The 26,213-nt window shown below is 33.0% G+C and overlaps 2 protein-coding genes across 2 annotated transcripts in view; one reads left to right on the forward strand and one right to left on the reverse strand.

Moving 5' to 3' along the window:
* The window catches only part of LOC126888366 (uncharacterized), a 135,652-nt gene extending 128,323 nt beyond the window's left edge, over positions 1–7,329 (reverse strand). Inside the window, exons 1-2 of the mRNA XM_050656558.1 lie at positions 7,170–7,329; positions 811–1,031 (exon numbers count right to left, since the gene is read on the reverse strand). Coding sequence (XP_050512515.1) covers positions 811–1,031; positions 7,170–7,267 — 319 coding nt within the window. The 5' untranslated portion in view covers positions 7,268–7,329. The remainder of the gene's footprint in view (positions 1–810; positions 1,032–7,169) is intronic.
* Positions 7,330–7,690: 361 nt separating this feature from the next.
* The window catches only part of LOC114328730 (splicing factor U2AF 50 kDa subunit), a 28,880-nt gene continuing 10,357 nt past the window's right edge, over positions 7,691–26,213 (forward strand). The window contains exons 1-4 of the mRNA XM_028277673.2: positions 7,691–7,913; positions 9,445–9,734; positions 11,561–11,819; positions 12,945–13,105. Of these exons, the coding sequence (XP_028133474.1) occupies positions 7,898–7,913; positions 9,445–9,734; positions 11,561–11,819; positions 12,945–13,105 (726 nt within the window). The 5' untranslated portion in view covers positions 7,691–7,897. The remainder of the gene's footprint in view (positions 7,914–9,444; positions 9,735–11,560; positions 11,820–12,944; positions 13,106–26,213) is intronic.

Consider the following 26,213-nt stretch of genomic DNA (forward strand, 5'->3'; position numbering starts at 1 on the left):
TCTAGTAATTTTTCTCTAAAATTGACTGTTGTTGAGTTATACTCGATCTAAAAATTGAAAAACGCGAAAATAGCCATCAAGGCTTAATAACTCGGTTAAAAAAATTATTATGAAAGTCAAAAAGTGACTGAATCAAAGTTGAAAGTCCCCTTTACATGACCCTGAAGAAATTTTGTCATTATTTTATTAATGAGCTGTTATTTTTACTTGTTAACCATGAGCGATTAAGTGAGGCGGCCGACAATGTGAGTGCAAGTGAGATGCACCATTAGATGGCCGGAATGGTGCATCTCTTTCGCACACTCTATATATATGCAGTTAGCGCTCATTGTTAATAATTAAAAATAACAGCTTAGTAATAAAATAACGACAAAATTTCTTCAGGATCCTCTCTCTAGGGTGAACTTTAAACTTTTATTTAGTCACTTTCTAACTTTCATAGTAATAATTTTTAACCGAGTTGTTACGCCTTGAAAATGGCGATTTTCACGTTTTTCAAATAATCGCGTATAACTCAACAAAAATAAATTTTAGAGAAAAATCACAAGAGACCTTTTTTGCTTACCCAAAAAATCTAAGAAAATTGAACGAATTGAAAAAATTAATTTTTTGAATTTGTTTAAAAAAATTGTTTAAACGAGCTTCATAATGATAATTAAATGCAAGTTGTATAAACGATTTTTTCTATGATCATTCACAACAAAAAATATTTCTATTCAAATTTATTAATTTTATAACGCAAACAAATTAAGTAGTTTGTCATATTGTTTACATATTGACACAGACATTACATATTACCTGAATGCTTACCTCTTAAAATAATATGTTTTCTTATTGGTTCTTTATCATCATCTATATGAGCAAATAGTGTAGGAACAGCATCAGACATAATATGTTTTCGCTTTTTTCCCGTTCCTACAAAACAGGGCTCTGCAAAATGCTTTTCGCATAGCTTGAAGTTTTTGGACAATGCTTCACAAGATTTATCCAGTAAATCTTCCCTATTACAGGCTCGCAACCACATTTCCATCCTGAAAATATTTCATCATGTAGGTATTGTTTTTTATGGCGTAGACTGGATGTCAATTAGCCAGTCACAACTTTTTCTTAAATCATGTTCATATATAAAGAAAGCAATGAGATCCTCAGAGTTCCAATACTGTTGTGAATATTGTTTAATAAGTATTTAATATTACTTACCACCAACTTTTTCTTGTCGTGTGGGATGACAAATTAGGGAGTTACGAATTGTTCGTACTAAATTTGGCGACAAGGGAGATACAGTGTATACGACGAGGTCACTATTTACTCTTCTTCTTCTTCTACGGCACTACAGCCCAAATTGAGCCTTGGCCTCCTTTATTTTTTGCCTCCACCCTTGCCTGTCTGTTTCTGCTCTTCTTCATACACAGACTCCTAAAAGGGCTTGTGCGTCGCTGTTTACTGTGTCTTCCCAGCGCTTTTGTGGCTTCCCTACCGGTCTCTTTCCTTGCATTCTAGCATTCAGTGCTCGTTTTGGTAGCCTATCCTTCCCCATTCTTATCACATGTCCGACCCATTGCAATCTTTGTATCCTAATGAAGTCTGACAGGGGCGTTTCCTTATAAAGTTGATAAAGCTCGTTGTTGTATCGACTTCTGAAGATTCCGTTTTCCCTCACAGGTCCTAGTATTCTCCTAAGTACTTTCCTTTCGAATGTGTCGAGTTTGTTTTTGGATGTTTCTTTCAGGACCCAGGCTTCACTGCCATAGCATGTTATTGGTTGAATTAAGGTTTTATAGATTCTCATCTTTGTATTTCGGTGGACACTTTTAGACCGAAATATATGGGAGAGGGCAAAATAAGCTCTGTTTGCCTGCGTTATTCCCTTCCGTATTTCTCCATCTTCTGATCCGTCGGCATATATTTCTACTCCCAGGTATATAAACTTTCCAACCGTTTCAATGTCATCTTCACGTATAATGTTTTGTGGGACTATATTTCTTCTCGTCTGTTTCCTGTGCTCCTGTTGATGTTCTACTCATAATATTAATATCATCAGTATAAGCGGCCAGTTGATTTCCTCGTCCAGTTTGCATTTGCCTACCGCATACTCCAGTGCCAGGTTAAACAATGTTGGGGCCAGCCCATCTCCCTGCTTTAGTACCTGTGAAATATTGAAAAAGTCTGTCCGGTGGTTTTGTATTCGTACACATGCCTGAGTTTCATCCATTGTGGCTTTAATGAGTCTTATTAGCTTGTGTGGTATTGCCAATTCAGCCAATATATAGTATAGTTTGTTCCTTTTGACTGAGTCGTATGCCTGTTTGAAGTCTACAAACACGTTGTGTACATCAACATCGTGTTCCCATGCTTTGCTCAAGATCTGTTTGACTGTAAATATTTGATCCAGTGTCGATCTTCCCCGTCGGAAGCCCGTCTGATACTCTCCAATAATATTTTCTGCTAGTGGTTGGAGCCGCTGGTTTATAATATATGTGAGGACTTTATATGCTGTACATAGTACAGAGATTCCACAGTAGTTTTTACACTGGAGTTTGTCTCCTTTTTTATAGATCGGGCATACTATACTTTTCTTCCAGTCGTCGGGTATTTTCTCTTCTTGCCATAAGTCTTTGATGAGAGCGTGGATGTGATTTACTAGGTGGTCGCCACCTACCTTATATAGTTCTGCTGGTATTTCGTCAACTCCCGGAGCTTTATTGTTTTTCTGGGTCTTAATGGCTTCGAGAACTTCCTCTATGGTTGGAGCTTCTACTCCATTCTCTTCTACGTAGATCATACCCATTTCATCTTCCATGTCTACTTGAGTCCCAAGTAGTATCTGAAAATAATGCTTCCAGGTTTCTGTGACTTTCTGTTGGTCACTGATTATTTGCCCATTTTCATCTTTACATAGACTTGTTTGAGGTTTATACCCACTTTTTATCTTTTTTAGGTATTCGTAAGCCCCTCTAATTTCGTTGTTTTTGAAATTTTCTTCCATTTTTTCTATTTGTCCATTTTCATAGGCTCTCTTTTTATTCCTACATGTCTTGTCTGCTTTCTGTCTTGCGACTTCAAATAATGTTCGTCTTTCCTGTGTTCTTCTTGTTATGTACATTTTGTATGCTTCATTTCTTTCCTCTATTGCTTGTCTGCACTCGTCATCAAACCATGCTGCTCTTCTCTCCTTTCTCTTGTTTCCCAGGGTGGACGCTGCTGCTGTCAGTACTGCTGTTTTGATATTAGTCCATTTGCCCTCTATGGAATGCAGTTCTAGCGTCCTTAACTCATTTGCAACTTCTTGTTCGAACTTCTCTTTACATTCCTGAATCTTCAGTTTTTCCTGGTCCAGTTTGTTTGTTCTTTGTTGTATTTCGTTTCTTATCCTGTTAACTCTGCATCTAAATTTGGTTTATACTAAAAGATGGTCTGATCCACAGCATGCTCCTCGTTGTGTTCTCACATCGGAGATACTACTGGCTGCCCTTTTGTCTATCAGCACATGGTCAATTTGATTGGTTGTGGTTCCATCTGGTGAAATCCATGTCATTTTGTGTATGTCTTTATGTGGGAAGTATGTGAAACTTATAACCATGTTTTTACTGGTGGCAAAATTTATCAAAAACTCCCCATTCTCGCTTGTTTCATTGTGCAGAGAGTGTTTTCCTATTGTGCCATAGAACTGCGGTTCCTTGCCTATTTTAGCATTAATATCACCCATTATAATCTTAATGTCATTTTTTGGCGCATTATCATATACTATCTCCAGCTGTTGGTAAAAGCTTTCCTTTGTATATTGCTCTTGATCTTCTGTTGGACAGTGAATGTTTATCATTGTTAGGTTGAAGAAGTGGGTGCAAATTCTCAACTTGCATATCCTTTCACTGACTGCCTGGAAGTCGATGATTTTTGACTTAACATCATTATCACTATTTACTCATCTGGTAAAAATATGCATGTGTACGTTTTTTAAACGATAAGTAAGGAGTGATTGTTTTGAAACAGATGGCAGTGAGCTTATTTTCAGAAAATTATGGAGTTACTCAGTTTACAGATTAGGACGACGATATATCAATTATTAGGATTAATAAGTTTAATATTGAAAGGTGGAAAAACATTACATTTTATTAAATCTTCCAATAGGTATTGTTAGCAAATAAAAAAAATCAATGTGATTTTCTAAGCCAGTGTTTTTCAATCTGTCGGTTAGTTAAGGGGTTGTCGACTGAAAAAAAAAGTTGAGGTTCTTAAAACACAATTTTAGTGTGAATTTTAGTTTTAATGTCTACCATTGAAGAAAATGTCAGTTCACACAAGTATGAAGTGGCGAATTGCACTAATAATTTAAGAGCTTCCCTTGCCAGCTCTGGATATTGAGAATGCAACACTTTGCGAATGAAATTCCATTGTAAGCATACCATCAGCAGCTAAATCTAGAAAACACTCTTTCATTTTTTTGTTGACATTAGTCAGACCTATTGATGTGTCCAACAAAGGGTTTAGAATCCAGCTACACCTATTGTCAGGTGCAACTCTGGAAAGTATGTCAAAAGTTGTAAATTATGCAAGCTCTGTATAATGCAAGGAATGTGAACCGATACAGCAAAACTTTGGTCTGTTGCATTATCTTCATCAATCTTCTGAACACATATAAAAGACTCAAATATTTTGTTTTGCAGAGAGGTTGACCACAAACAAATTTTTGCGTGAAAGGCTTTTACTTTATCTTTAGCTGTTAAAATATTCTCTTCTCTTCCTTGAAGGTTCTTGTTCACATTGTTAAGGTTGCTAAAAAGACCTGCCAAAATGCTAATTTCAGGAGCCAATAGGGTCAGAAAAACCGTAAGCATATTTAGATTTTGCATCTTGAAAGAACAGTAACAATTCAGCTCTCAGTTCCAGAACTCTTGTCAACACCTTTCTCTTGGATAGCAAAATGGTCTGACCTCTGGATGATAAAGGAGATTTTGATGAAGCGAGTCCATAGCTTCACAAACAATTCTTTGATAGAATTTACAATTTTTATTACCTCCTTGAGCATATTTATATCAGATGGTACTACCTTAGAGCCTGTCGATGAAGAAAACAGTGTGTCCAGGATATGGTTGGCATTATCGATTTTATTTTGCAACGAGTCCGCTATTTTTGCCACTCGTAGCTTTAACATCATCACTCAAATAGCGATATATTTTTCCTAATCAATATTGTAGTTGCAAGTGCTTTCTAAAAACATATCGTACAAACACTGGCCAGTAGTGCTTGTAGGAAGTGCTTTGCAAAATAAGATTTCTTCCATGATATTCCACCTGCTTCAAAGCGCACGAATATTGCAAATTGTGCACAGTCGGAAACAGCTGTAGATTCGTCAAACTGCAAAGCAAAATGTTGGCTTTTTGGCCTGCGTGAATAAAAGATAAATGTATCAAAATAGGAAACAATTATTACCTAACGTATGTAGTTTTTAATTAAATTATTTCTTTGGCTTTCTATAACACCAGGGGGTCGCCAGAATATTTCAACTTGTAAAGGGGTCGCAAAATCAAAAAGATTGAAAAACACTGTTCTAAGCCACGGTTATTAGACTTTATTACGGTTGTCTTGTCCGACGGTGGTGGGGAGACTTATATTTTTGACTTTACGTCACAAGAGTTTACATTCCCATATTTTTAAATTATTTTCGATCATTGAATGTGCGTTATTGTGTATATATGTGTATGATTTGTGTTATTATGAAATAATAAGACAAATAGTACACATTTTATCTTATACCGGGTGGCGAATCGTAAAAAGGGCCATAGGAAACTCAATGTAAAGTTCTGAATTGTTGAATTCCTGCTTCCCTAATTATTCTACATCAAAAGTCATGAGAGAATACTTGTAGAGAATTAAAATCTATTAAAATCAGAAGTTAAAATTGTTCTACGATTTAAATGCATTCCAAAATTTTGAAAAATATGATACATTTGCCACAATAGGTATGCGTGTAAAGGTAGAATTCCGCACCAAGCGACCGAGACAGGAGACCGCGATAGGCGACAGATAGGTCGCGATAGGCTATAGTTGGTCGCTGGTCTCGGTCGCGGGCTACAGAACTACCCTGATATAATTGCATTGAGAGCAGTCGTGGGGAGACCTCGCCTATCTGTCGCCTGTCGCGGTCTCCTGTCTCGGTCGCTTGGTGCGGAATTCTACCTTAAAAGTAAGGCCACACGTTACTATTTAACTGACAGTGCTCACACCATTGACTGAATAAAAAAATCTTTATTATTAATTCTTTTTCCGCAACTGAGGGTATCTTATCAACTGTATTGTTTTTGTACAATAGATGATAAAATAAAAATATTGACAGTTCAAAAATGTGAACATTATTGCATTGTGTGTGGCCTAAGTTTGGGCTGAAAACTAAAATGTATTACATTTTTACAAAATTTTGGAATATGTTTAATTACGTAGCGTAGACCAATTTTAACAGTTATTTCCAATACAGATTTCAATCCTCTTCAAATAGTTTCTAATGTTTTTTGATGTAAAATAATTATTAGGGAAGCTGGAATTCAACAGTTCAGAATTTTACATTGAGAATGCAAAACTTTGACGCATGTCAAAATTCTCAATGTGTTTTAATTGTATTCATTTTTATCCAATCCTGAGAAAACTAATAAATATTTTTGAAAAATTTAAACTCAGAATGAAAGACTACATTATTACCGAGGGCTACCTACCCGTCTATAATATAAGTCCCTGAAAACTTCTATAATGTTTATTTTAATAAGTTACAGGGCTGAAAATAAAAGAGAAGTGTGATATTTAATTTCAAATATTTCATTCAATAGAATCTGCTTGTTTATTCTAAGGGGCTTTCCTCACTCGGTAATAATGTAATCTTGCATCCTGCGTTTAAATTTTTCTAAAATACTTAGTTTTCTCAGGATTCGAAAAAAATCATATTACGATTCAAATGACAGTAAACTCTCGTGACGTAATCTCACCCTTAATGTTCATTGGTTAGTCGATTTAGGCAACCGTAGTAATGTCTAAGAACCGTGGTTCTAAGCTATAATGAAAACAAAAATTCATTTCTATGGTATTAAATTGGGGTTTGAGAAAAATACAGATGAATAACGTTATAAATAAAAAATAAAAAACGGTCCATTAATGTGTTGCTAAACAAATTGAAAACTTACCTCTGCTGGTCCTTTGGAAAACAAAAAAGAGATATTCCTTGGCCCGTTTTCGAGGAACAATTAAAATATGCACATTTAGTTCCTCCTCTAGAAGCCATCACAATCACAATTCAATAAAGTAATCAATACTAACTAAACAAACACTAATAATCACTAAACAATCAAATTCAAGTTTACAAACAACTGTCACTGTCAGTCAGTTGAAAAAGTGAGGTTAGGTTGCAGTTGCACCATAGAGAAATAACAACAAGTTGACAGTTCTCTACATGTTCTCTACCCTACCAAGTATGCAACACAGTGTTCATTGCAGATGTAGTTCAAGATGAGCATTGAAAGTTGCATAACAAAAAAATGTGTAATTAAAAAAATAAATAAATAATATTAATATTACTTTGACGTATTTTTAAAGTATTTGTTAAATGATTTATGTTTTTAGGCCATACTCTTTATGCTTTGTTATGTAAGTTAATTTTTCTTTAATAATGTTTTGAAATATAGGGGAAGGAATTTTTCGTAAACTTGAGGAAAAATCTTCCGTAAAAGTTGGCAATACTTACCTCGCTTTAGGGGATTTTGTTCTGAAACTGAAAAGACTGAAAAGCATCCATTTTGTGAAAAAAGCCAATCTGTCAAAATATAATTTATATATCGCCAAAATAATTAATTATTGTGATTTTTTGGTGTAAAAAGTCTTTAATCTAGTAAAAAGCAAGTTTAGTACCGGAAAAATGGGAGAAGAAAAAGGTATGTATAACGTCACATAAAGTATAACACTGGAAAAATAGTATTTATCCATGTTTTATAGACCAATCAGGTACAAAGTAGGTACTATTATAATTCCTATCTTTTTATGGTTCTGAGAATTCAGTTTAAAAGCTTCATTCAAGAAATAGCTTTAGAACAATATTATAAGCTTTATTTACACTTAGCAAGTTTACTGGCTAAAAGTACTTGTGGCCATAAACTTGCCATGTGTAAACAACACTAAAGTGCACTTGCTACTAAAAAATGCCCAACAAGTACATGTACTTGTATTTGTCGGCAAGCGCTTGCTAGAAGTTGATAAACCGGCTAGTTTGCTTGCTGCTTATCCACTATTTGTGTGTTTTTTGGGAGTCTGTAGAAATTCTGCACGGTAGGTAAACTATCACCAGTGGCAAGATATTGTAATGTTACTTCTACTCTTATTTTTGAGACGAAATAGGGCTTCTCATCCATGCTTCAGACTTTGTAAGCTCATGTTCAACTAGTTCTTGAAACTTTTGGTAAGATAATCTCCTAAAATTTATATAAGAATGGAGATATTCAACTGCTATCTCCTTTAACAGCCGTTTTGACCAACAAACTGTCAATACGGATGGAATGGCCCCGTCCCATTCAAACAGTGAAGCGAGATTGTGGCCAACATACAAGTGAGAGGTCCTAGAGAGAGACAGAGCATGCCAGGAAAATTTTTCTACAACTACCACCAGAGTTGCCCAGATGTGATTTTATAAATCCCCTACTTAGAAACCAAAATTCCCTCAAATTAAAGCTCAAACCCCTTGAATTTAAATTTTTGTCGCATTTTAATAAATTAGTAGTCAAATGTAGAGAAAAGTAAACCAAAATTATACTACTAATCAACAGAAGGCCCTGGAAATAATTCATAGGTCCTATCGTCTTCGATTATATGAGAGTGTAATATACAGTTCTATGTATATACGCAAATTTAATTTACCATGACCCCTTAAAATCTCTCATAATTGTCCCTACCAATGATTTCTGCTTAGAAAAATTCCTCTAGACGCTTTAAAATGACTCCAAAATTATGGGAAAATACCCCAAGCTGGCAACCCTGACTATCGCTATCAATTTTTTTATTTACTTAAGATAGCGATTATCTTCTATCCTTCCTGACTATACTCTCATCTTGACCGCATTAAATTCACTTCTTGCCCATTCCATCCGTATTGACATTTCGTTGGTTTTGACCCACCTTGAGTTTTTCTACGCCTTATCTAATCTCTAATCCAAACTCATTTTTCCTATTTTTCTTGCGTTGTAACATGACTATTAAACTCCACATTCTCATAGGCAATTTCACTCGCCCAAACATTGACAACAGTATGCACTAAGGCACTTAAAGATGTTTTCTAACTACTATCAACTATAAACTTGAAAATATGTAGCCGAAAAACCACAGGAAAGTTTAGTAGCTGTATTTGCTTTTAATTCAGTGCCCTAGTTTCATAACCATCTTTCCTAGTCCATATACCTTTTATTTTTTATTTAGATTCTAAAGAGAGAGATCGTAGCAGGGAAAGAAATGAAAAGGATAGAAGGAAAAGATCACGTTCTAGAGAGCATAGGCGTAGATCCAGATCAAGAAGCCGTGGAAGAAGGAGGTCTCGTTCTCCATCTCCAAGAAATAATAAACATTCTTCTGGTTATTCCAGAAGACGTAAACCATCTCTATATTGGGATGTGCCTCCTCCAGGTTTTGAGCACATTACACCTCTTCAGTACAAAGCTATGCAGGCAGCAGGTCAGATTCCAGCCAATATAGTTGCTGATACTCCTCAGGTAAATTATTATTATTATTATGTGATTTAGCATATTACTATTACAGTCGAACCCGCTTATTAGAGTACTAGTTATAGGAATATCCTGGTTTAAGGAATAGAAATGTGAGGTCCCGAAACGTTTCTATTTACTCCTTAATAAATTTATCCGCTTATAGGAAAACATTTTAATGAATTAATATCGCTTAATCGAATATTATTCAAGTGGGCGAACAACTTTTTATTCATATTTTCCAAAAAAATTAAAATTATGTCTGGTTTATTATATTTTTCAGATAATAAATACTTTATTACACACCAGTTGGACCCTTTTACGAAATACAACAGGCCATAAAATACCTACTTTTACTTGTCTCACAAAACTAAAAATTTCTATTGCAACCCACCTCGTTGCAATTATAAATTTTATTTATTTATTTATTTATATACGGGATTACCCCCATTACAACACATACAGTATAAAATCAATCTCTGTAATATCTACTAAACTAGAGTAAAATAAATCTTAATTACATATTAAACAAAAACGAAATATTAATAGTTATCCATTACACATATTATATCTATTACACAAATCAGTTCAAATAAACAAAAAGTACCTGTCAAGCTCTTTTAATCCGATTCTTAAAAGCATCCAAGGAGACACCAAACATTTCCAAGTTATTCTCGTTTATAATTGGTTAATGGTTTATTGACTTCGACAATACAATGGCAGACAAGAATAGAAATGTTCTCTTTTATTGATAACCGCCCTGTCCATAAACCCAACATGAGTTTGAATATTTTAATAATCCGTTTTTTGCCTGCCAATTCATCAAAACAGAATTTGACAAAATAAAGGACGAATATTTTTAACAGTTGTTTCTTTTGACGATAATTTATCAGTTTTCGAAGATACTGAAGATTTAGAACAAAACAATGAAACCACCCAACTCAATATTAAAGTGAAAGATGAGGCAAAAGATGAAGATTTTTTCGATTTTGTGGATATTCCATCCAATTTGGCAAGTCCTAACTGTTTGTAATATTATAAGAAGATTTCTGGAGGGCCAATTCAATGTAATTTTTTCTAATTTGTATAACTTAAAGGAGAAGTAATTTTGGCATATGCATTTTAAATAAGATAATATATACATGTTTACATATTGCACACATTTCATGCTTATTAATGGATTTATGCACAGAAAATGTAATTTGGTTTTTTAATAAAATAAGTTACACTACTGTATCATTGACATAAAAGGACCTAAAATCATATAAATATAATGTAAATGTAGGTACATACATAGTATGTACTATTATTATGTAGGTCTATTCCAGAGATGTAGGTCTATGTAGGCAGGTATACTTATTTCTACCAGCCATCAATGATCGGGTATTAGAATATCCCGGTTATAGGAATATTTTTGCTTGGCACGAAGCCTATTCCAATAAGCGGGTTCGACTGTATTATACAATTATTGTATAATAGTTCAGTCGCCAAGCAAGAATGACACCTCTAAAAATAATACCAACAAGCTGAATTTTGCTGAGAATGTTAATCTTCACTCCTGCTATTGGTTTCTTCTAAAACCACCCTAATAGGGAGGAAAAGATAGAAAAAATCAAATTATGAAGAATCTGTATGCAATAGAAAAAAATTTGTCGGACTAGGAATGTAGCTGAGACAATTTTAAACAATAATGCTGACATACTCAGCAAAATTCAGCTTGTTTGTCTTGTTTTTTGGAAATCAAATTTCTGGTGACTGGACTTGTTAGTAGGTTAATATTGTAAAATTTTTTGAAAAAAATGTAGTCTTTGATTTTTGAGTTCTTTTTATTTTAGGCAGCTGTACCTGTAGTAGGATCAACCATAACAAGGCAGGCTAGACGTCTGTATGTTGGTAATATTCCATTTGGGGTGACTGAAGAAGAAATGATGGAATACTTCAACCAACAAATGCACTTGAGTGGTTTAGCCCAAGCCGCTGGTAACCCAGTTCTGGCGTGTCAAATAAATCTCGACAAAAACTTTGCATTTTTGGAATTCAGATCTATTGATGAGACAACACAAGCTATGGCATTCGATGGTATAAACTTTAAAGGTAATATTTACTTTAAAATGTTTAAGTAATTTTTAAGTAAAGGTGAAGTTATTAAAGAAACAGTAGATTCTTTATTTATTTATTTTACGAGCAAGCCCAATTCTGTAAAAATAAAGAAAATTACATTTTTCAATAGATTTTAAATATGTACTATTACATAAATAAATACTATAGAGGTGAAAACAATTACAAAAATATCATGAAAACAAATTACAGATGTTTCACTCAAATATTAAACTTGTAAATTACCTTTAAAAGAACTTTTGGAGTTGTCAAACAGTTGTAAATCGTAAAGGGAGTGAGCTAAATTCAAGACTCTAGGTATAATGAAAAAATTGAATAATTAAGTCTGTGAAAGGGTACGTGAAATGTTTGCACTGGTCTAATGGAGCAAGGGGGTACAGTCAAATCTTATTCAAAGGTTGAGAACAACTGCATACTCCATTTAAGATATTAAACAGTAGTAAAAGGTCCGTTTGTTTTCTCCTCTTCGCAAGAGAAGGGACCTGCAGTTGATGTTGCCATACAGTGTAATCTTGATACGTATGAAGATTAAAAGCAATATAACGGAAGAAGTTATTTTGAACTTGTTCAAGTTTCCTAATGTAGACCAAGTAGTGTGGGGACCACACTGAAGAGCAATACTGAGGTAAGACCTGACCAAGGAGAAGTAAAGAACTCTAAAATACTGGATAAATTTTTAAAGTCACAAGTTGTTCTTTTTACAAAAGCCAACATTTTCATAGATGTTTGAATAACCTTGATGTGAGTATTGAAACAAAGAGAATTAGTCCTTGATTTTATTCACAGTATTGAGCAATTCCTCATACTTTTCAGTATGAGGAATTATAATTTGATGCATACTTTGATGTTGTTGATAGAGGACTCCGCTTATGTGGCATAAATTTGTGCTGAATTTTTTTGTTTAAGTTATTTCAAGTTAAGGTTTGTGCCAAAAAGTGTTAAAGATTTCGTTGGTAGAAAACCTAGGACTTACGAAGTGCAATTGCTTGTTTTAAAGTTTAGAATCTACTGTTTTTTTTTATTCAATTACATACTTTTGGATCACCCTATATAAGATATTATTTTCTTTCATTGAAAGTTATTAATTTTTTCTTGATGCAGGTCAAAGTTTGAAAATCAGAAGACCTCACGATTATCAGCCAATGCCAGGAATGTCTGAAAACTCCATAAGTGTTCCAGCTGGAGTTATTAGCACTGTAGTACCGGATTCCCCACACAAAATATTTATCGGAGGTCTTCCTAATTATCTCAATGAAGACCAGGTGAGTAAATGGTTGTATTATGTGTGCGAATGGGTTTTGAATGGCAGCAAGTTTACTAATTTATATTCAGTAAATGTGGTAATGTTTTAGAAATGTAAGATTGATTTTATTACCGGGAAGATATTAATAATGCTTGAAATACTAAATAAATAAATGATATACAGGTTGGGAAAGAATCTAATGTTGGTATGCTTCTTCATAGGAGCAATAGGAGAGAGAGAGAGAGAGAGAGACATATTTAAAACGGTATAGAAGATATGTATAGCAAGGCCGGGCCACCAAATCAATTTGTTTCATAGTTATGTCTATGTCTGAACAGCGTTGCCAAAGTAGAAAAAGTAATATATTTAATTTTTTGTAAACGAATATAATAAACAAATTATTTAAAAGAAACAAGCTGAAAATGCGAGCATTATCATAACGAAAACTTTGTTTATTTACGTATTTTAATTCATAATATGGAAAATTTGCTATTATGAAAAGTTGTTCAGAATTAAAAATTATGTTTTAATGTGCAATTATATCATTCTAATTTAAATGTTGTGTATTATAAAGGTACTTTACTCTTGATCGAAATTCATATTTTTGACATACCTCGTATAAAATTAATAAAATTTTATATATGATGGTTGCATCATAAATCTTAGACGATGAAGAGCTTTTTATGAAGAATAACTTTTCTTCGTCAAATTAAAAATAAAAGAGTTATAAATGAAAATGTTGTTGGTATCAATAATTTGAGAAAAATCTTCAAATATTTTTTTCCGTTAGAAGGATGTAATTGCACATATCAGACCATAATTTTTTATTCCAAACAATATATCATATAGTCGGTTCGCTAAAGTCAGACACAGCTGGCTAGTGATTTTAGTCAGTAATTTTGCCAATTCAACAAAAAAATAATTACTAAATAGTTAATAATTACTAAATAATTAGTAATTTTGCAAATTTCGGCAAAATTGGCTAAAAACAAAAAAATTACCTACTAAAATCACTAGCCAGTTGTGTCTGAGTTTTGCGAACTGACTATAATAACAATTTTTATTTCATAACAAATGGAACAGTCCATTTATCATTAGGTACTCCCATTGAAGGGGAGGCAGTATACTCGTATAAACCTTTTTAAAGTTAATAAATTATTGCTTTTAAAATATACTCAAATTGTATTTTTGAACATCTTATTTATTTTATATAACAATTAAATTCACTATCAAATGTCATTGATATTTTATTAATACATACTTAATTTAAAATTTAGTTTGCCATTCACGAAGTGTCAAACTCAAAAATGTAAATAACCTATGCTTTGCTTAACAAACAAATTCAGTTTAAAAAACTAGCCTACTTACTATAAACGATTTCAGCTGAGGTTTAGTGTGTCGGCGCAAAATAAAAGGATTGTGACGTAACATGATAAACTTTGAGGTCAATTATCTCGAAGACAGTTAGAGATATCGAAATGCCGTTTTGAGATTCGGATTCAGAAGATAAAACTACATAAGAATCCATCGATAAATCTACTCTAAGTATTGCAGGAGCGGCGACGCAATAACGCACAGACTTTGCGAATTTATAAACGAAAAGTTTTCGTTGAAAAAACTTAAGTAAAAAAATATTGTATATATGAATTTGTTTTAAAAAAATGTGAAAATGTTGAAATATCTATGTCTGTCTGTACCAGATACTTTGCAAACACAACTGCTCCGTCATTAGACCAGATAGAAGGCCAAACGAGGTGTCGAACGAAAGCCTATAACCCAGGAGTGGTATTAAAGTTGAGAAATTGGACGCTCGAACTTCCGGTTTTAGAAATGCAACTGGATGTACTGTTTTAAAGTCGTCGAAACAGGACAAGCGATATATTATTTGATGCACCTTAGCCAACAAGAAGAAATATATACTTTCAGTTTCATTGGTAAGGCGCGTCAATTAATATGTTGCTTGTACTATTTCAGCGAATTTAAAACAGTACCTGTTTGTGGTTGCAACTCTATAACCGGAACTCCAAATTCAAACATCTCATCTTTAATACCATCTTTGATTTATAAGCTTTCACTTGACGCATCAAGTTGTGTTTACAAAGTCTCTGGGACCAGACAGACATGAATTGAAATGTTTTTACATTTTTTAAAAAGTAGTGAAAACAATATCTTTTTACTTTTTTCTTTTAAATAATTTGTTTGTTTATTATATTCGTTTACAAAAAATTAAATATATTATTTTTTCTACTCTGTTAATTTCTTTTATTAATTTTCTACTTTGGCAACGCTGTTCTGACACAGACATATCTAGGAATGGTTTTGGTTTGGTGACCTGGCCTTCCCATATCTTCTATACCGTTTTAAGTATGTATTAAATACATCTCTCTCTGTTGAGCCTATTGAAAACTCACACCAACATTAGATTCTTTCCCCACCTGTATCGATAAAGTAATAATTTAGTAAACTCGCTAGAATGTACGCGATAGTATGAATGCCATTTTCCTCCATTCTTTATTTAGCATTTAGCATCAAAATATGAATATTCTGGGCAACAACCAGCAGTCAGAGTTCTTTGGAAGGTAACAACCTTTTGTAGCCTTTATTTTTTGTAGCCTTTACAGGTTTACAGGGTTCTGCAGAATCATACGACGAATCAGATATTTTCAGCCTTTTTTCAGATTTTAGAGTGACAGCCAAGTAAAAGAAATATTTTTAGATCACTTTTTGATTTAACCAAACAGTTAATATTTGTATATGAGTTTTGTATTGAGTTACTTTCTAATTTTATTTATATACAGATTAGACCAAAAGTCAGGAAACTCATAATTGTCTTCTAAATAATCCGAATTGTACAAAAACTTGGATACGCATATTCTGCAATGTCTAGATTTCAAATTTTATGCTTGCAACGTTGCCAGATTTATTATTTTTCTGATATCATTAGTCACTTCGGTTTTCTAAATACAAATTCCTGTATATCGTACGTTTATTAAAATTCCTACTTAAATACGAGTTAAACTGTATACAATACTTTCAGTTTTATGTAGTCGGCAACATCTTAGATATATCTAGAAGGTGAAGTTCGTACATAGAATCTGTTTTTCTATTATTGAAATCCCTTTTATGTCCTGCTAGACGTTTGTCAAAGTTTCTGCCGGTTTGGCTGATGTAAGTTACTACATGTCAGTTTGTATACACCACTTTGTACATAATTGCTTTTTCTTTTGGCTCTTGTACACTTGTACAAATTTTGATTATCTCTTTTTCCAGTTAGTAGGCTATTAACTGTTTGGTAAAATACATTCAGTGTTTAAAAAATATGTTATAAAAATTTACAGGTTTGCAGGTTTTTACAGGAAATGACAGTAAAACAAAATATTTTAGGAAATGTAAATTACATGTTGTAATGTACACCAAGAATTTTCAGGTATTTTCTCTTCCAGTTTTTGTTTCAGCTTTCAGAAAATCCACTCGAGAACTTTTCGATTATTGATTCTTTTCAGCACAAAATAGTACAATGTTTTAATTCAGAAAAATATACTAATCTCGTTCGCTTTCTAGAATAAAATAGTTTAGTGTTCAAATAAGGATATAAAGTGAACCAGAATGCGAATAGACGTGAACATAGTGTGCGCACTAACAGATTTCAAATTATGACAAAGCGCTCAGTAGAACCGCTTAGCTGTTTAGGCGGATAGTTTCACTGTAGAAGCGATTTGCGACATTGACAAATTTTGTGTAAAATTTCAATTTTCCAAGCCATAATCGCAGTAATAGTTGGATAGATGGAACGAATAGTAGACTTAAATTGTAGACAAATGTAGATGGAACGAATAGTAGACATTGTGGGTGCAGGAAACGAAGCAGGTTTTGTCTGTAGTTGGTGGATCTTATGTGAGATGGAAGTCCCAAAAAATCGGATGATTACCATGATGATATGAATTTTTCAAAAAAAAAGGACAAAAATTGTTGAATATTCTACCTCCCAACAGTGTCATCGTAATGGACAACGCAGCTTGTCATAATAGGTAAAATAGTACATTTAAAGAATTCATTCAATATTTGTACGGACCGTGACAACCCTGTAATTTAAGCCACAAATTAATAAATTCTTCATCTCTTCTCTGGTTTGCGCGCAGTTCACGTCTATTGCTATGCTGGACGTACTGCATCTTTATACTGTTCGTTAACTCTATTTTATTATTGAACTGTCGAATGGTTTGAACGTATATTTTCTGAATTAATCAGATGTCATAAGAATTTTTCAGGAATTTCAGATTGATTTTTATTATAGGAAACACATGAGATTTACCAACTTTTTTTCTTCCAATTAAGTAATGTGCAGGATATTATGCACCATTAAAGTTTCATTGAAACATGAATAGAAAAGAATGCCGTAACTATTTTAATTTTTGTTTTATAATATTTTAGGCTGTGAGGCTTATTGCTTTGAATTTTAACATGTCGCAGAAACATGTTTTGATACCATAACAATTACATATTTTTTTTGAAAATATTAATCTTTAGATATTAAAATATTCGATCTTTGTTTTAATTACATCCGTTGTTTTTTTGTGTGTAAAATCTGCTATTTCTACATTATGAATTGTTTGTCAATAGGCTTTAATATTTTTTTTTCTACAAACGTGTTAAAAATGCAATTTTTAGCACTCCATAGGAGCGTTAAAAATGCTACTTTAAAGCACTAGTGCTTTAAAAATTTTAAGGCACAGCAGTTGAAAGTGAATTGTCAAATTGTGAAACGTCAAAATATTTATATTTCATTTATTAACATTAATATTAATAGTACAACTTGCGCAATTTGAAAAAGGTGGTTTAAAAGGATTTTTAAAATTTAATTTAAACTGTATTATTGCATTTTTAACATGTTTGTAGAAAAAACAAGTTTATGTAACGGTATAATATTTTCGCTAAGAATTTTTAGACATTCCCCTCGAGTGTAGACAACCAGTTCTGCCTTTTACGGGTCATAGGTTTCACGGTTTCAGCAATTAACAAAAATATTTTATTTTATACAATTAATAACGTTTGTAGAAAAAATATTGTATGATATACGTGTCAAAAAGTACATTTTTAAGGCACTCATGCGCCTTAAAATTGTACTTTTAACACTTATATCATAAATAACTATTTTCATATTGATTACTGGTGTTAACTTGCTTTAAATACATTATGTAACTAATCAAAAGTTTTAAAATAAAACAATTAATTATTTACACAATTATTAAACATATCTTAGAGTAAAATAAAAATGTATACCATACACGATCTTAGAGTATATTAGATTAGGTATAAAACATTGATAGTCCCCGTTCTCATATATGGATATGAAGCATGGACCCTAAACAAATATTACTCTCTTATTAAGCTTTTCTAAAATCTTTCCCTGCATGATGTTCTGCAGAAGTTGGTATTTTCTCATCACGTGGCCAAGGTACTGTAGTTTTCATTATTCAGTTCTGTTTCTTTTGAAAGTCTTAAGGCAGACACGATTCCTTTAATATACACAAAAAAGTTGCAGGCTTATCCAAGGAGAAGAGTAGGGTATTTGGCAGACAACCAAGTCAAACCACTGTTAAGTGTGGAAGAAAAACTAAACACTTGGAAGAAATATGTAGAAGTAACTTTTGCAGATAAAAGGCAGAATACCATTGAAGACACTAAACAGGACCCCCGATTACCAATAAAAAAGTCACGTTAGCTATTAAAAAAACTAAAGATTACCATCATAAGGGCAAGTACTAACATAAACAGCTATTGGGACCACTCTATTGAAATAAAACAGCGCTTAGGAAAGGCGATGTCAGCGTTTATAATGATGAAGTCTCTTTTCAGAAGTCACGATTTACTACTTGGTACCAAAATCTCTATCATCAGAAGCTATGTATTTTCTACGTAATTATAGGGACTAGAGGCCTGGACACTTTTTAGAGCTTCTTTAAGAAAACTCGAGGCATTCGAGATGTGTTACATACGCATTTGACTAATTTCGTGGGTGGACCGTGTATTAATGTTGAGGTCCTACGGAGAATGGGCGAATGATGCCAAATTATTAACACTATCAAAGAGCGCACACTAGAATATCTTGATCATGTTATGAGGAATGAACAGACATATGGCTTGTTGCAACTCATTCTTCAAGGCAAGGTATTGAAAACCTGAGAAAGTGGTTTAATACATCGACAACCGGACTATTCAGAGTAGCAGCAAGCAAAGTTAGAATAGCCATGCTGATCGCCAACATCCGGAACGGATAGGCACCGTAAAAAGAAGAAGGATGAAATATGGACTAAGAAGATTATACATTGGAGACCGTCTAAGCACAAACGAAAAAGGGAAAGACCATAAATGCAAGAATTAGATGACCAGAAGAAACACGCCGTGTCACAATAGAGAAGCAAGGAAAATAATAGCTCACGGGGGGGGGGAGGGTAATATTCATGTTAGGGCCGGTTTCACCAACGCCAAATAGTAGTTTATTCTATGATTAAAGTTATTCGACCAATAAACTGACATTTCTCCATTTTACTAACGTCAAATAATTTAATTTATTAAAAAAATACTTACTCTTCAAGTAAATTAGAGTAGAGTAGAGTAGAGTAGAGTATTTATTGGTAATAATGTACAAATGTACTTTTACAGGTCAGCAATAATTAAAATTGTCTAAAATTACATTAAAAGTTGACAGTACTTCAGTAAAAAAAACCTATTACTAAAATTTAAAAACTAAACACTAATTAAATTACAGGACAAAACAAAATTTAGATCTGAAGTACTCCTCAAATGAGTAGAAAGCACCCATCAGAAGATAATTTTTAATTTGTCTCTTAAATTGGTTAAAATCAAGACTTTTAATAGATGTTGGTATACAGTTATAAAATTTCAATGCTAGGTATCTGGTTCCATTTCTGGTCCTCTCAAGTCGACTGAAGTCTGGTACAAGGGCATCATGATTTCTAGTCTGATAAGTATGCTGTTGTGTTTTATACAGATCTACATTTTGATGAACATACAACAGGCACTGCATAATGTACACAGAAGGTAGTGTGAGAATCCTCAGGTTTCTGAAAGACTGCCTACAATCGTCCCGATAACCCTGACCTGTGATTATGCGAATACACTTTCTCTGCTGACCAAACACCTTATCTATATGGCAAGAGTGTCCCCAGGAAAGGATTGCGTAAGTTAGTCGTGAGTGAAAGTTGCTGTGATATGATGTAAGAAGGGTTTGAAGGGAGGTAACCTTAGATAGGTTTCTAAATAAAAAGAGTTGGCTTGAGAGCTTTTGGGAAAGTTTCAGTATGTGCCGTTCCCAAGTGAGTCCCTGATCAAGATAAACACCAAGAAATTTAGCTTCCTGTGAACAATCTGTTAAAATGGGATGTGTAATGGTGTTATGTCTTAGGGTAAAGTTCACTGTTTGTGATTTTGAGTTATTGAGAGAGAGACGATTTGCCAAAAACCATTGGAACAAATTGCTCTCTGTGGTCTCAAGATCAATATCACTGATTTGGGAAGGGTGGTAACTTTGATAGCATGTAGTATCATCAGCAAATAGGACTGTGCTTACCGGGCCCTCTTGTGAAAATCCCAAGTCATTTATATAAATGAGAAATAATATTGGACCTAGAACTGACCCTTGAGGCACTCCATACATCAAAGGTTTTTTATCAGATTTGAGCTGGTTAAAAAACACATATTGAAATCTATCTGATAGATAAGACTCAATCAATTGAATAGACATAGGATGAAAATTATAGGCATGTAATTTTTTAAGAAGAATACTATGAGTGACACAATCAAAAGCTTTAGTAAGATCAAGGAACGAGGCAAGGGTATCAAGAAAGTTTTCAAATCCTTCCAAAATACTGCCTGTAAAATGATCGATAGCAAGTGTTGTTGTTTTGTTTTTTCTAAATCCAAATTGCTGCACTGCAAAAAGCTGATTAGATTCAAAATAGTCATTGATCTGCTTCTTTAGGATTCTCTCAAACACTTTGGAAAGAATTGGCAAAAGAGAAATTGGACGAAAGTTATTATGATCATCAGCCGAACCTTTACGTTTAAAGAGAGGTATGACTTTCGCAGTTTTAAACACTGAAGGAAAAATGCAGGATGAAATTGAGTAGTTTATTAGTTTAGTTAAAGGTAAGCTAATGTTGTGTTTAATTGCCTTGATTATTTTTGTGTTCATTCCATCCGGGTCCTTGCTCTGGCTATTTTTTAATTCTTCAATTGCTTTTACAACTTCCTCCAAATTTGTTGGCTCAAATCTGAAGGAGCAATGATTAGAGGCGAATGAAGGAGCATGTGGTATAAAACTAAGGTATGTATTGAATGATTGGTCAGTATGATTAAGTGTATTTATTACATTTTCAGCAATACCACAGAAGAAATCATTAAAACTATTTGCATTGAGTGATGAATTTTTTATTGGTAAATTCTTACATCCTTAGTTTATTAGGGACCACATAGCCTGTTGACGGTTGTTAGAGTTTAATATAAAATCATCATTAGATTTAATCTTTGCCTTATGTATAGCATGTCTGTATTTTTTCCTATATTCTGAGAGTGTTTTCTTTGTCACTAAAACGGGGTCACTTTTATTTAAAGATGTCAAAAATTGTAGTTTCTCCCTCATAAGTTTCAAATCATCATTAAACCAAGAATTTTTTTTACATTGTTTACCTTGCTCAACAAGCCTAGATTTTTCAGGAAAAGACAGATTTATTGCCTGCGTTAAAATATCGATAAACATTTTAAACCTTGAGTCCACATCAATACATTCATTATCAATAAATTCAAAATTTTGTAAGCAAAGATTGTTATTTAAAGAGGCCAGTCCCATCTCTGTAATGGGCCTGTAGCTTATTCTAGATTTAGAAGTAGTTTGGGACACTTCACATTTAAACAATATGCCTTTGTGGTCTGAAGTGTGTGAAAGATCAACAGCTTCGGATTGCAACATGGTACTATTAATATTTGTAAATATGTTATCAAGACATCTATTATAACGGGTGTTAAATTTTATTGATTTTTTGAGGTTATAGGATCTAAAGAAATTGCACAGATCCAGGGCTGCAATATCCCTTTCATTGAAGTGCACATTGAAATCCCCTGTTATAATAAGAGGTTTATTTGTATTTAACTTTTTGAAAACTTTTGACATTGTATTGAAGAATTGATTTAAATCACCATCTGGGGTACGATACACAGTGACAAGTTGAATATCAAATTTTACCAAATGTACACCTGTTATTTCACAATGTTTTTCAAGAGACAAACTTTCAAGATTTAATGAAACAGAATCAAAGGTTTCTTTAATATATATACTTACACCCCCATGAGAGCCCACAGTCCTTGCAAAGCCAGAAATCATTCTGTAGTTCTTAATTTTAATTGAAAATAGTTCCTCAGATACTAGCCAGTGTTCATTTATACATAAGCAATCTGCTGATACTTCATTGAGGAGGACCTCCAGATCTAAGAAGGAGGTACGCAAACATTGTATATTACAGTGTAAAATAGTTTTTTGTGCTTTCTTAAAATTTCCTAAAATACCTTTATTATTATTATTATGTACAGGAACATTTACTGCACCACGGTTTTCTTCAGCGGATTCACTGAGGATCGAGGGCGTTGAACATGGAGAAAATGGTTTATGTTAGTTCCCAGTGGCCATAAATCAGAAGACATTATGGCATCATTGTTAATCTCAGGAACTCCTACCTTAAAAGAGCTATATAGGTGGTTCTTTTTGGTAACCATCTTCTCACACACACAGTCCTGGTCAAGCTCATATTTTTTGAGAAAGTTGAAAACATCAGTTGCTTCAGTTTCAGGAGTAAAACCTGATATAAATACCCATGATTTAATTGGAGTAGGTGCTACAACCTTTAGTAGGTTATCAGTGTTAATGCCTTTCTTGGGACTTGGTCTTCTGTTTTGTTTTCTTTTTTTATATGACACCAGTTTGAAACCATCATTTTCAGTCACTTCCTCTTGGATGACGGGAAGGATTTGTAACTCAGAAGAGAGTTGTGAGTTTAGATTGGAATCATTGGCAATGTGGCTTTGATCTTGCTGAGTATTGTGATGCAATTGCGATTTTTGTTGTTTTTGATGTTGACTGACAGTGACATTTTTGACGACTTTGACGTTGTCATCTTTCACTCCTTCCACTGCAGTTTGCGAAACTGTCGGTAATACGGTGTTGCCAATGTCAACAAAATTTCCTGTTAGCTTTTTAGTGGATGGCTTTGGTGGCTTTCTAACCTCACTTCTTGCGATGTCCAGTTTTTCTAGAAGAATTACCTGATTTTTGTTCAGCAAATCGTTGTTTTCCACCAATAGCTTATTTTTTTCCTCCAGAAGTTTGATGATAATTTCATACAGATAAATTGGCAAGTTAACCTGGCTGTAAATATTTAGAAGAAAGTAAATTCCCCAGTTTAATTCTAAATTATTATCAAAATTATATTGAAACAAAATATAAACTTAAACGTCTAATACAGTAGGAAAAATGAAAGAATACTCATGAACGAACATATTATGTTTATATTATAAAACACGCTGTATTTTCCTGTCACCGTGTCACATAAAAAATTGGCCAGCGCAAGTACATGTAATAATTATTATTACATGTACTTGCGCTGGGCAATTTTCTTTGTGACACGGTGACAGGAAAATACAGCGTGTTTTATAATAATATGTTCGTTCATGGGTATTCTTTCATTTTTCCGACTGTATATTTTATTCGACGAATAGCTATTCATTGATTTATTTGGTGTTGGTGAAACCGGACCTTATGTTTTAAATATATTACTAAATTCGAGGTAAAACATAGTCATAACCAAGTAATAAAAACAGAATTTTAAAATAATTACGGCATTCTTTGTTAACACCAAAAAAAAGTCTTAGAAATAAAATAAAACCTGTATTGATATCGTCTTATATATTCTGGTTTTTTGCCCTGTAGCTAGGGTTATCAGCTCGATGCGTTTGAGTCGGTTTCTGCGAACAAATAAACCTGAACACCCTGTGGAAAGTCAAGGCAAGTCACGTAAATATACCCCCACGACCAAGCGTTAATGTCATTTCCTAATTCTGACTGACTTGGAGGCTGTTTCAAAATAATTGTGATGGGGATTATAAATTGTATGTATTGATCAATTACAAACATCTATAATGTGTATTGTAATTTTGTGTGATATTTTTTATTAAAAAAGGCTAAGTACGTAAATCGTTCAGCTAGACGTAGGGAATATACATTGAGAGAATTGTGGCAACTTCACTAACCTGTGTTCGTTGAAGCTTCTGTTTGAGGACGAGCTTTTGGTGCAATAGAGCTGTTAGAACTAATAGAATGATTGAGTTTTGAAGCAAGGCTGTCCATAAATAAATCAAAAACAAAGTTTATTATTAATGAGTTAATAATTTTCTTTAATTTTTAAAATAATTTTTATTTAAAAACTACATAATTTCAAAACTAAACAGTTTTCCCATTCCTTTTGGCCAAAAATATTTAGTTACTACATTGTCCTATTTTGACGTTTATTTGTGTCAGTTGAAATGAATTATCAATTTTGAGGTAAATACCCCTTAATGCTAATAACCATATTTTCATCGAGAGAGATCAGTTGCCACAGTTATCTCAATATAATACAATGTAGGTATTTATGTATCTAAATATATACAATGTATGTTCCCTATGTCCAGCTGAACGATTTACATATTGTATAATTCCATCAGATTTGCTAGCTACTAAAACTTTAGATTATAGCGAAGCAAGTTACATAGTAGTTGTATTATGATCCAAGATGAATAATTTGATGTAGTATAAATATAAACATATTTTTTATAATCTAATTTAAAAAATACTATTCTTTCACATGTTTTTAATGCCATAACGCAGTAAAGTTCACGCGCCGAACGCCTAGGACCGTAAACTATAAAAGTATGAGCAAGGCCAATCACAGTACGATTTGATTTTCCACTAAAATTATTAGTATACTTTTTTTATTCAACTTATTTTATTTCTTATGTATTTTCTTAATTATTTCCTAATTTTGATTGTGCCTTAATAATGTATATTGATAAGGCATAGGAGCACAATTTGTCATTGTCATTTCGAGTTCCCATGTTCTCACCAGACGCTGCACAGTGGTGAATTTTGCCGAAAACCTGGCTAAAATGCAAAAATTTAAGTTTATATATTCCGAGAAATTTTATATGAATCTTGCTATGTAGGTTTCGGAGGATCATAAACGGCCGTTGAGGGTAGAACAATACAAGCATATCACATATTTATATTAGCGTAAAGTTGGGATTGAACGAAAGTGGACCGAATAAAATTAAAGTGTGTTATACAATTGAGGCATTGTTAGGTTTTCGTTTAAAACTATAGACGTGTATTATTTTGTTATTTTATAGTGGATGGTATTTCTTGAGGTAAGTGGAGTATTTCAATATACTTTTTAGATTCTTTTTCCTAACATAAACTTTATTTACAACATATTTACAAAATAATGGCAAGAATCTTCAATCGTTTTCTGTTTACCAAGTTTTAAAATAGGAGAAGTAAAAAAGTCAGCTTTGATCAGCAAAGATTTTTTGCTTAATAAATAATTCAATATGTATATAAATATTCCTCAAGAAATCATCTGCAACAAGTTGCAAACTTAGCGGAATTCTTCTTTTTAAAAAACTGTAACATGCTGGAGAATTTCCACATTAAGAGACTTTAATGTTATGGTGAGTTAATAAAGGAAGAACAAAATATGAAGCAGTTGATCCAGAAAATTTACAGTTTTTTTACACAAGAACCAAAGTTTTTTTTTTATTTTTTTGCTTTCTTCTTCTTTTTTTAATCTTAAAGTCATTTTACGTTTATATATAGGTCTATCTTTTTGCTTTCTTTTATTTTTATATTTTTTAATAATATTGGTCGTGTGAGTCCAAAAATTTTGCCTTTTTTTTAAATAAAATGCATAAACCATACTTTATATTAAGAAGCCAAAAACAGGTAGGTCAACTCTTAATACATCTTAATTGTTTGGTAAATGGATCCGATTAATTATAATTATTACCTACCAATGTGTGGCTTC

This window comes from Diabrotica virgifera, chromosome 7 (assembly GCF_917563875.1).
Source record: "Diabrotica virgifera virgifera chromosome 7, PGI_DIABVI_V3a".
NCBI lineage: Eukaryota > Metazoa > Arthropoda > Insecta > Coleoptera > Chrysomelidae > Diabrotica > Diabrotica virgifera.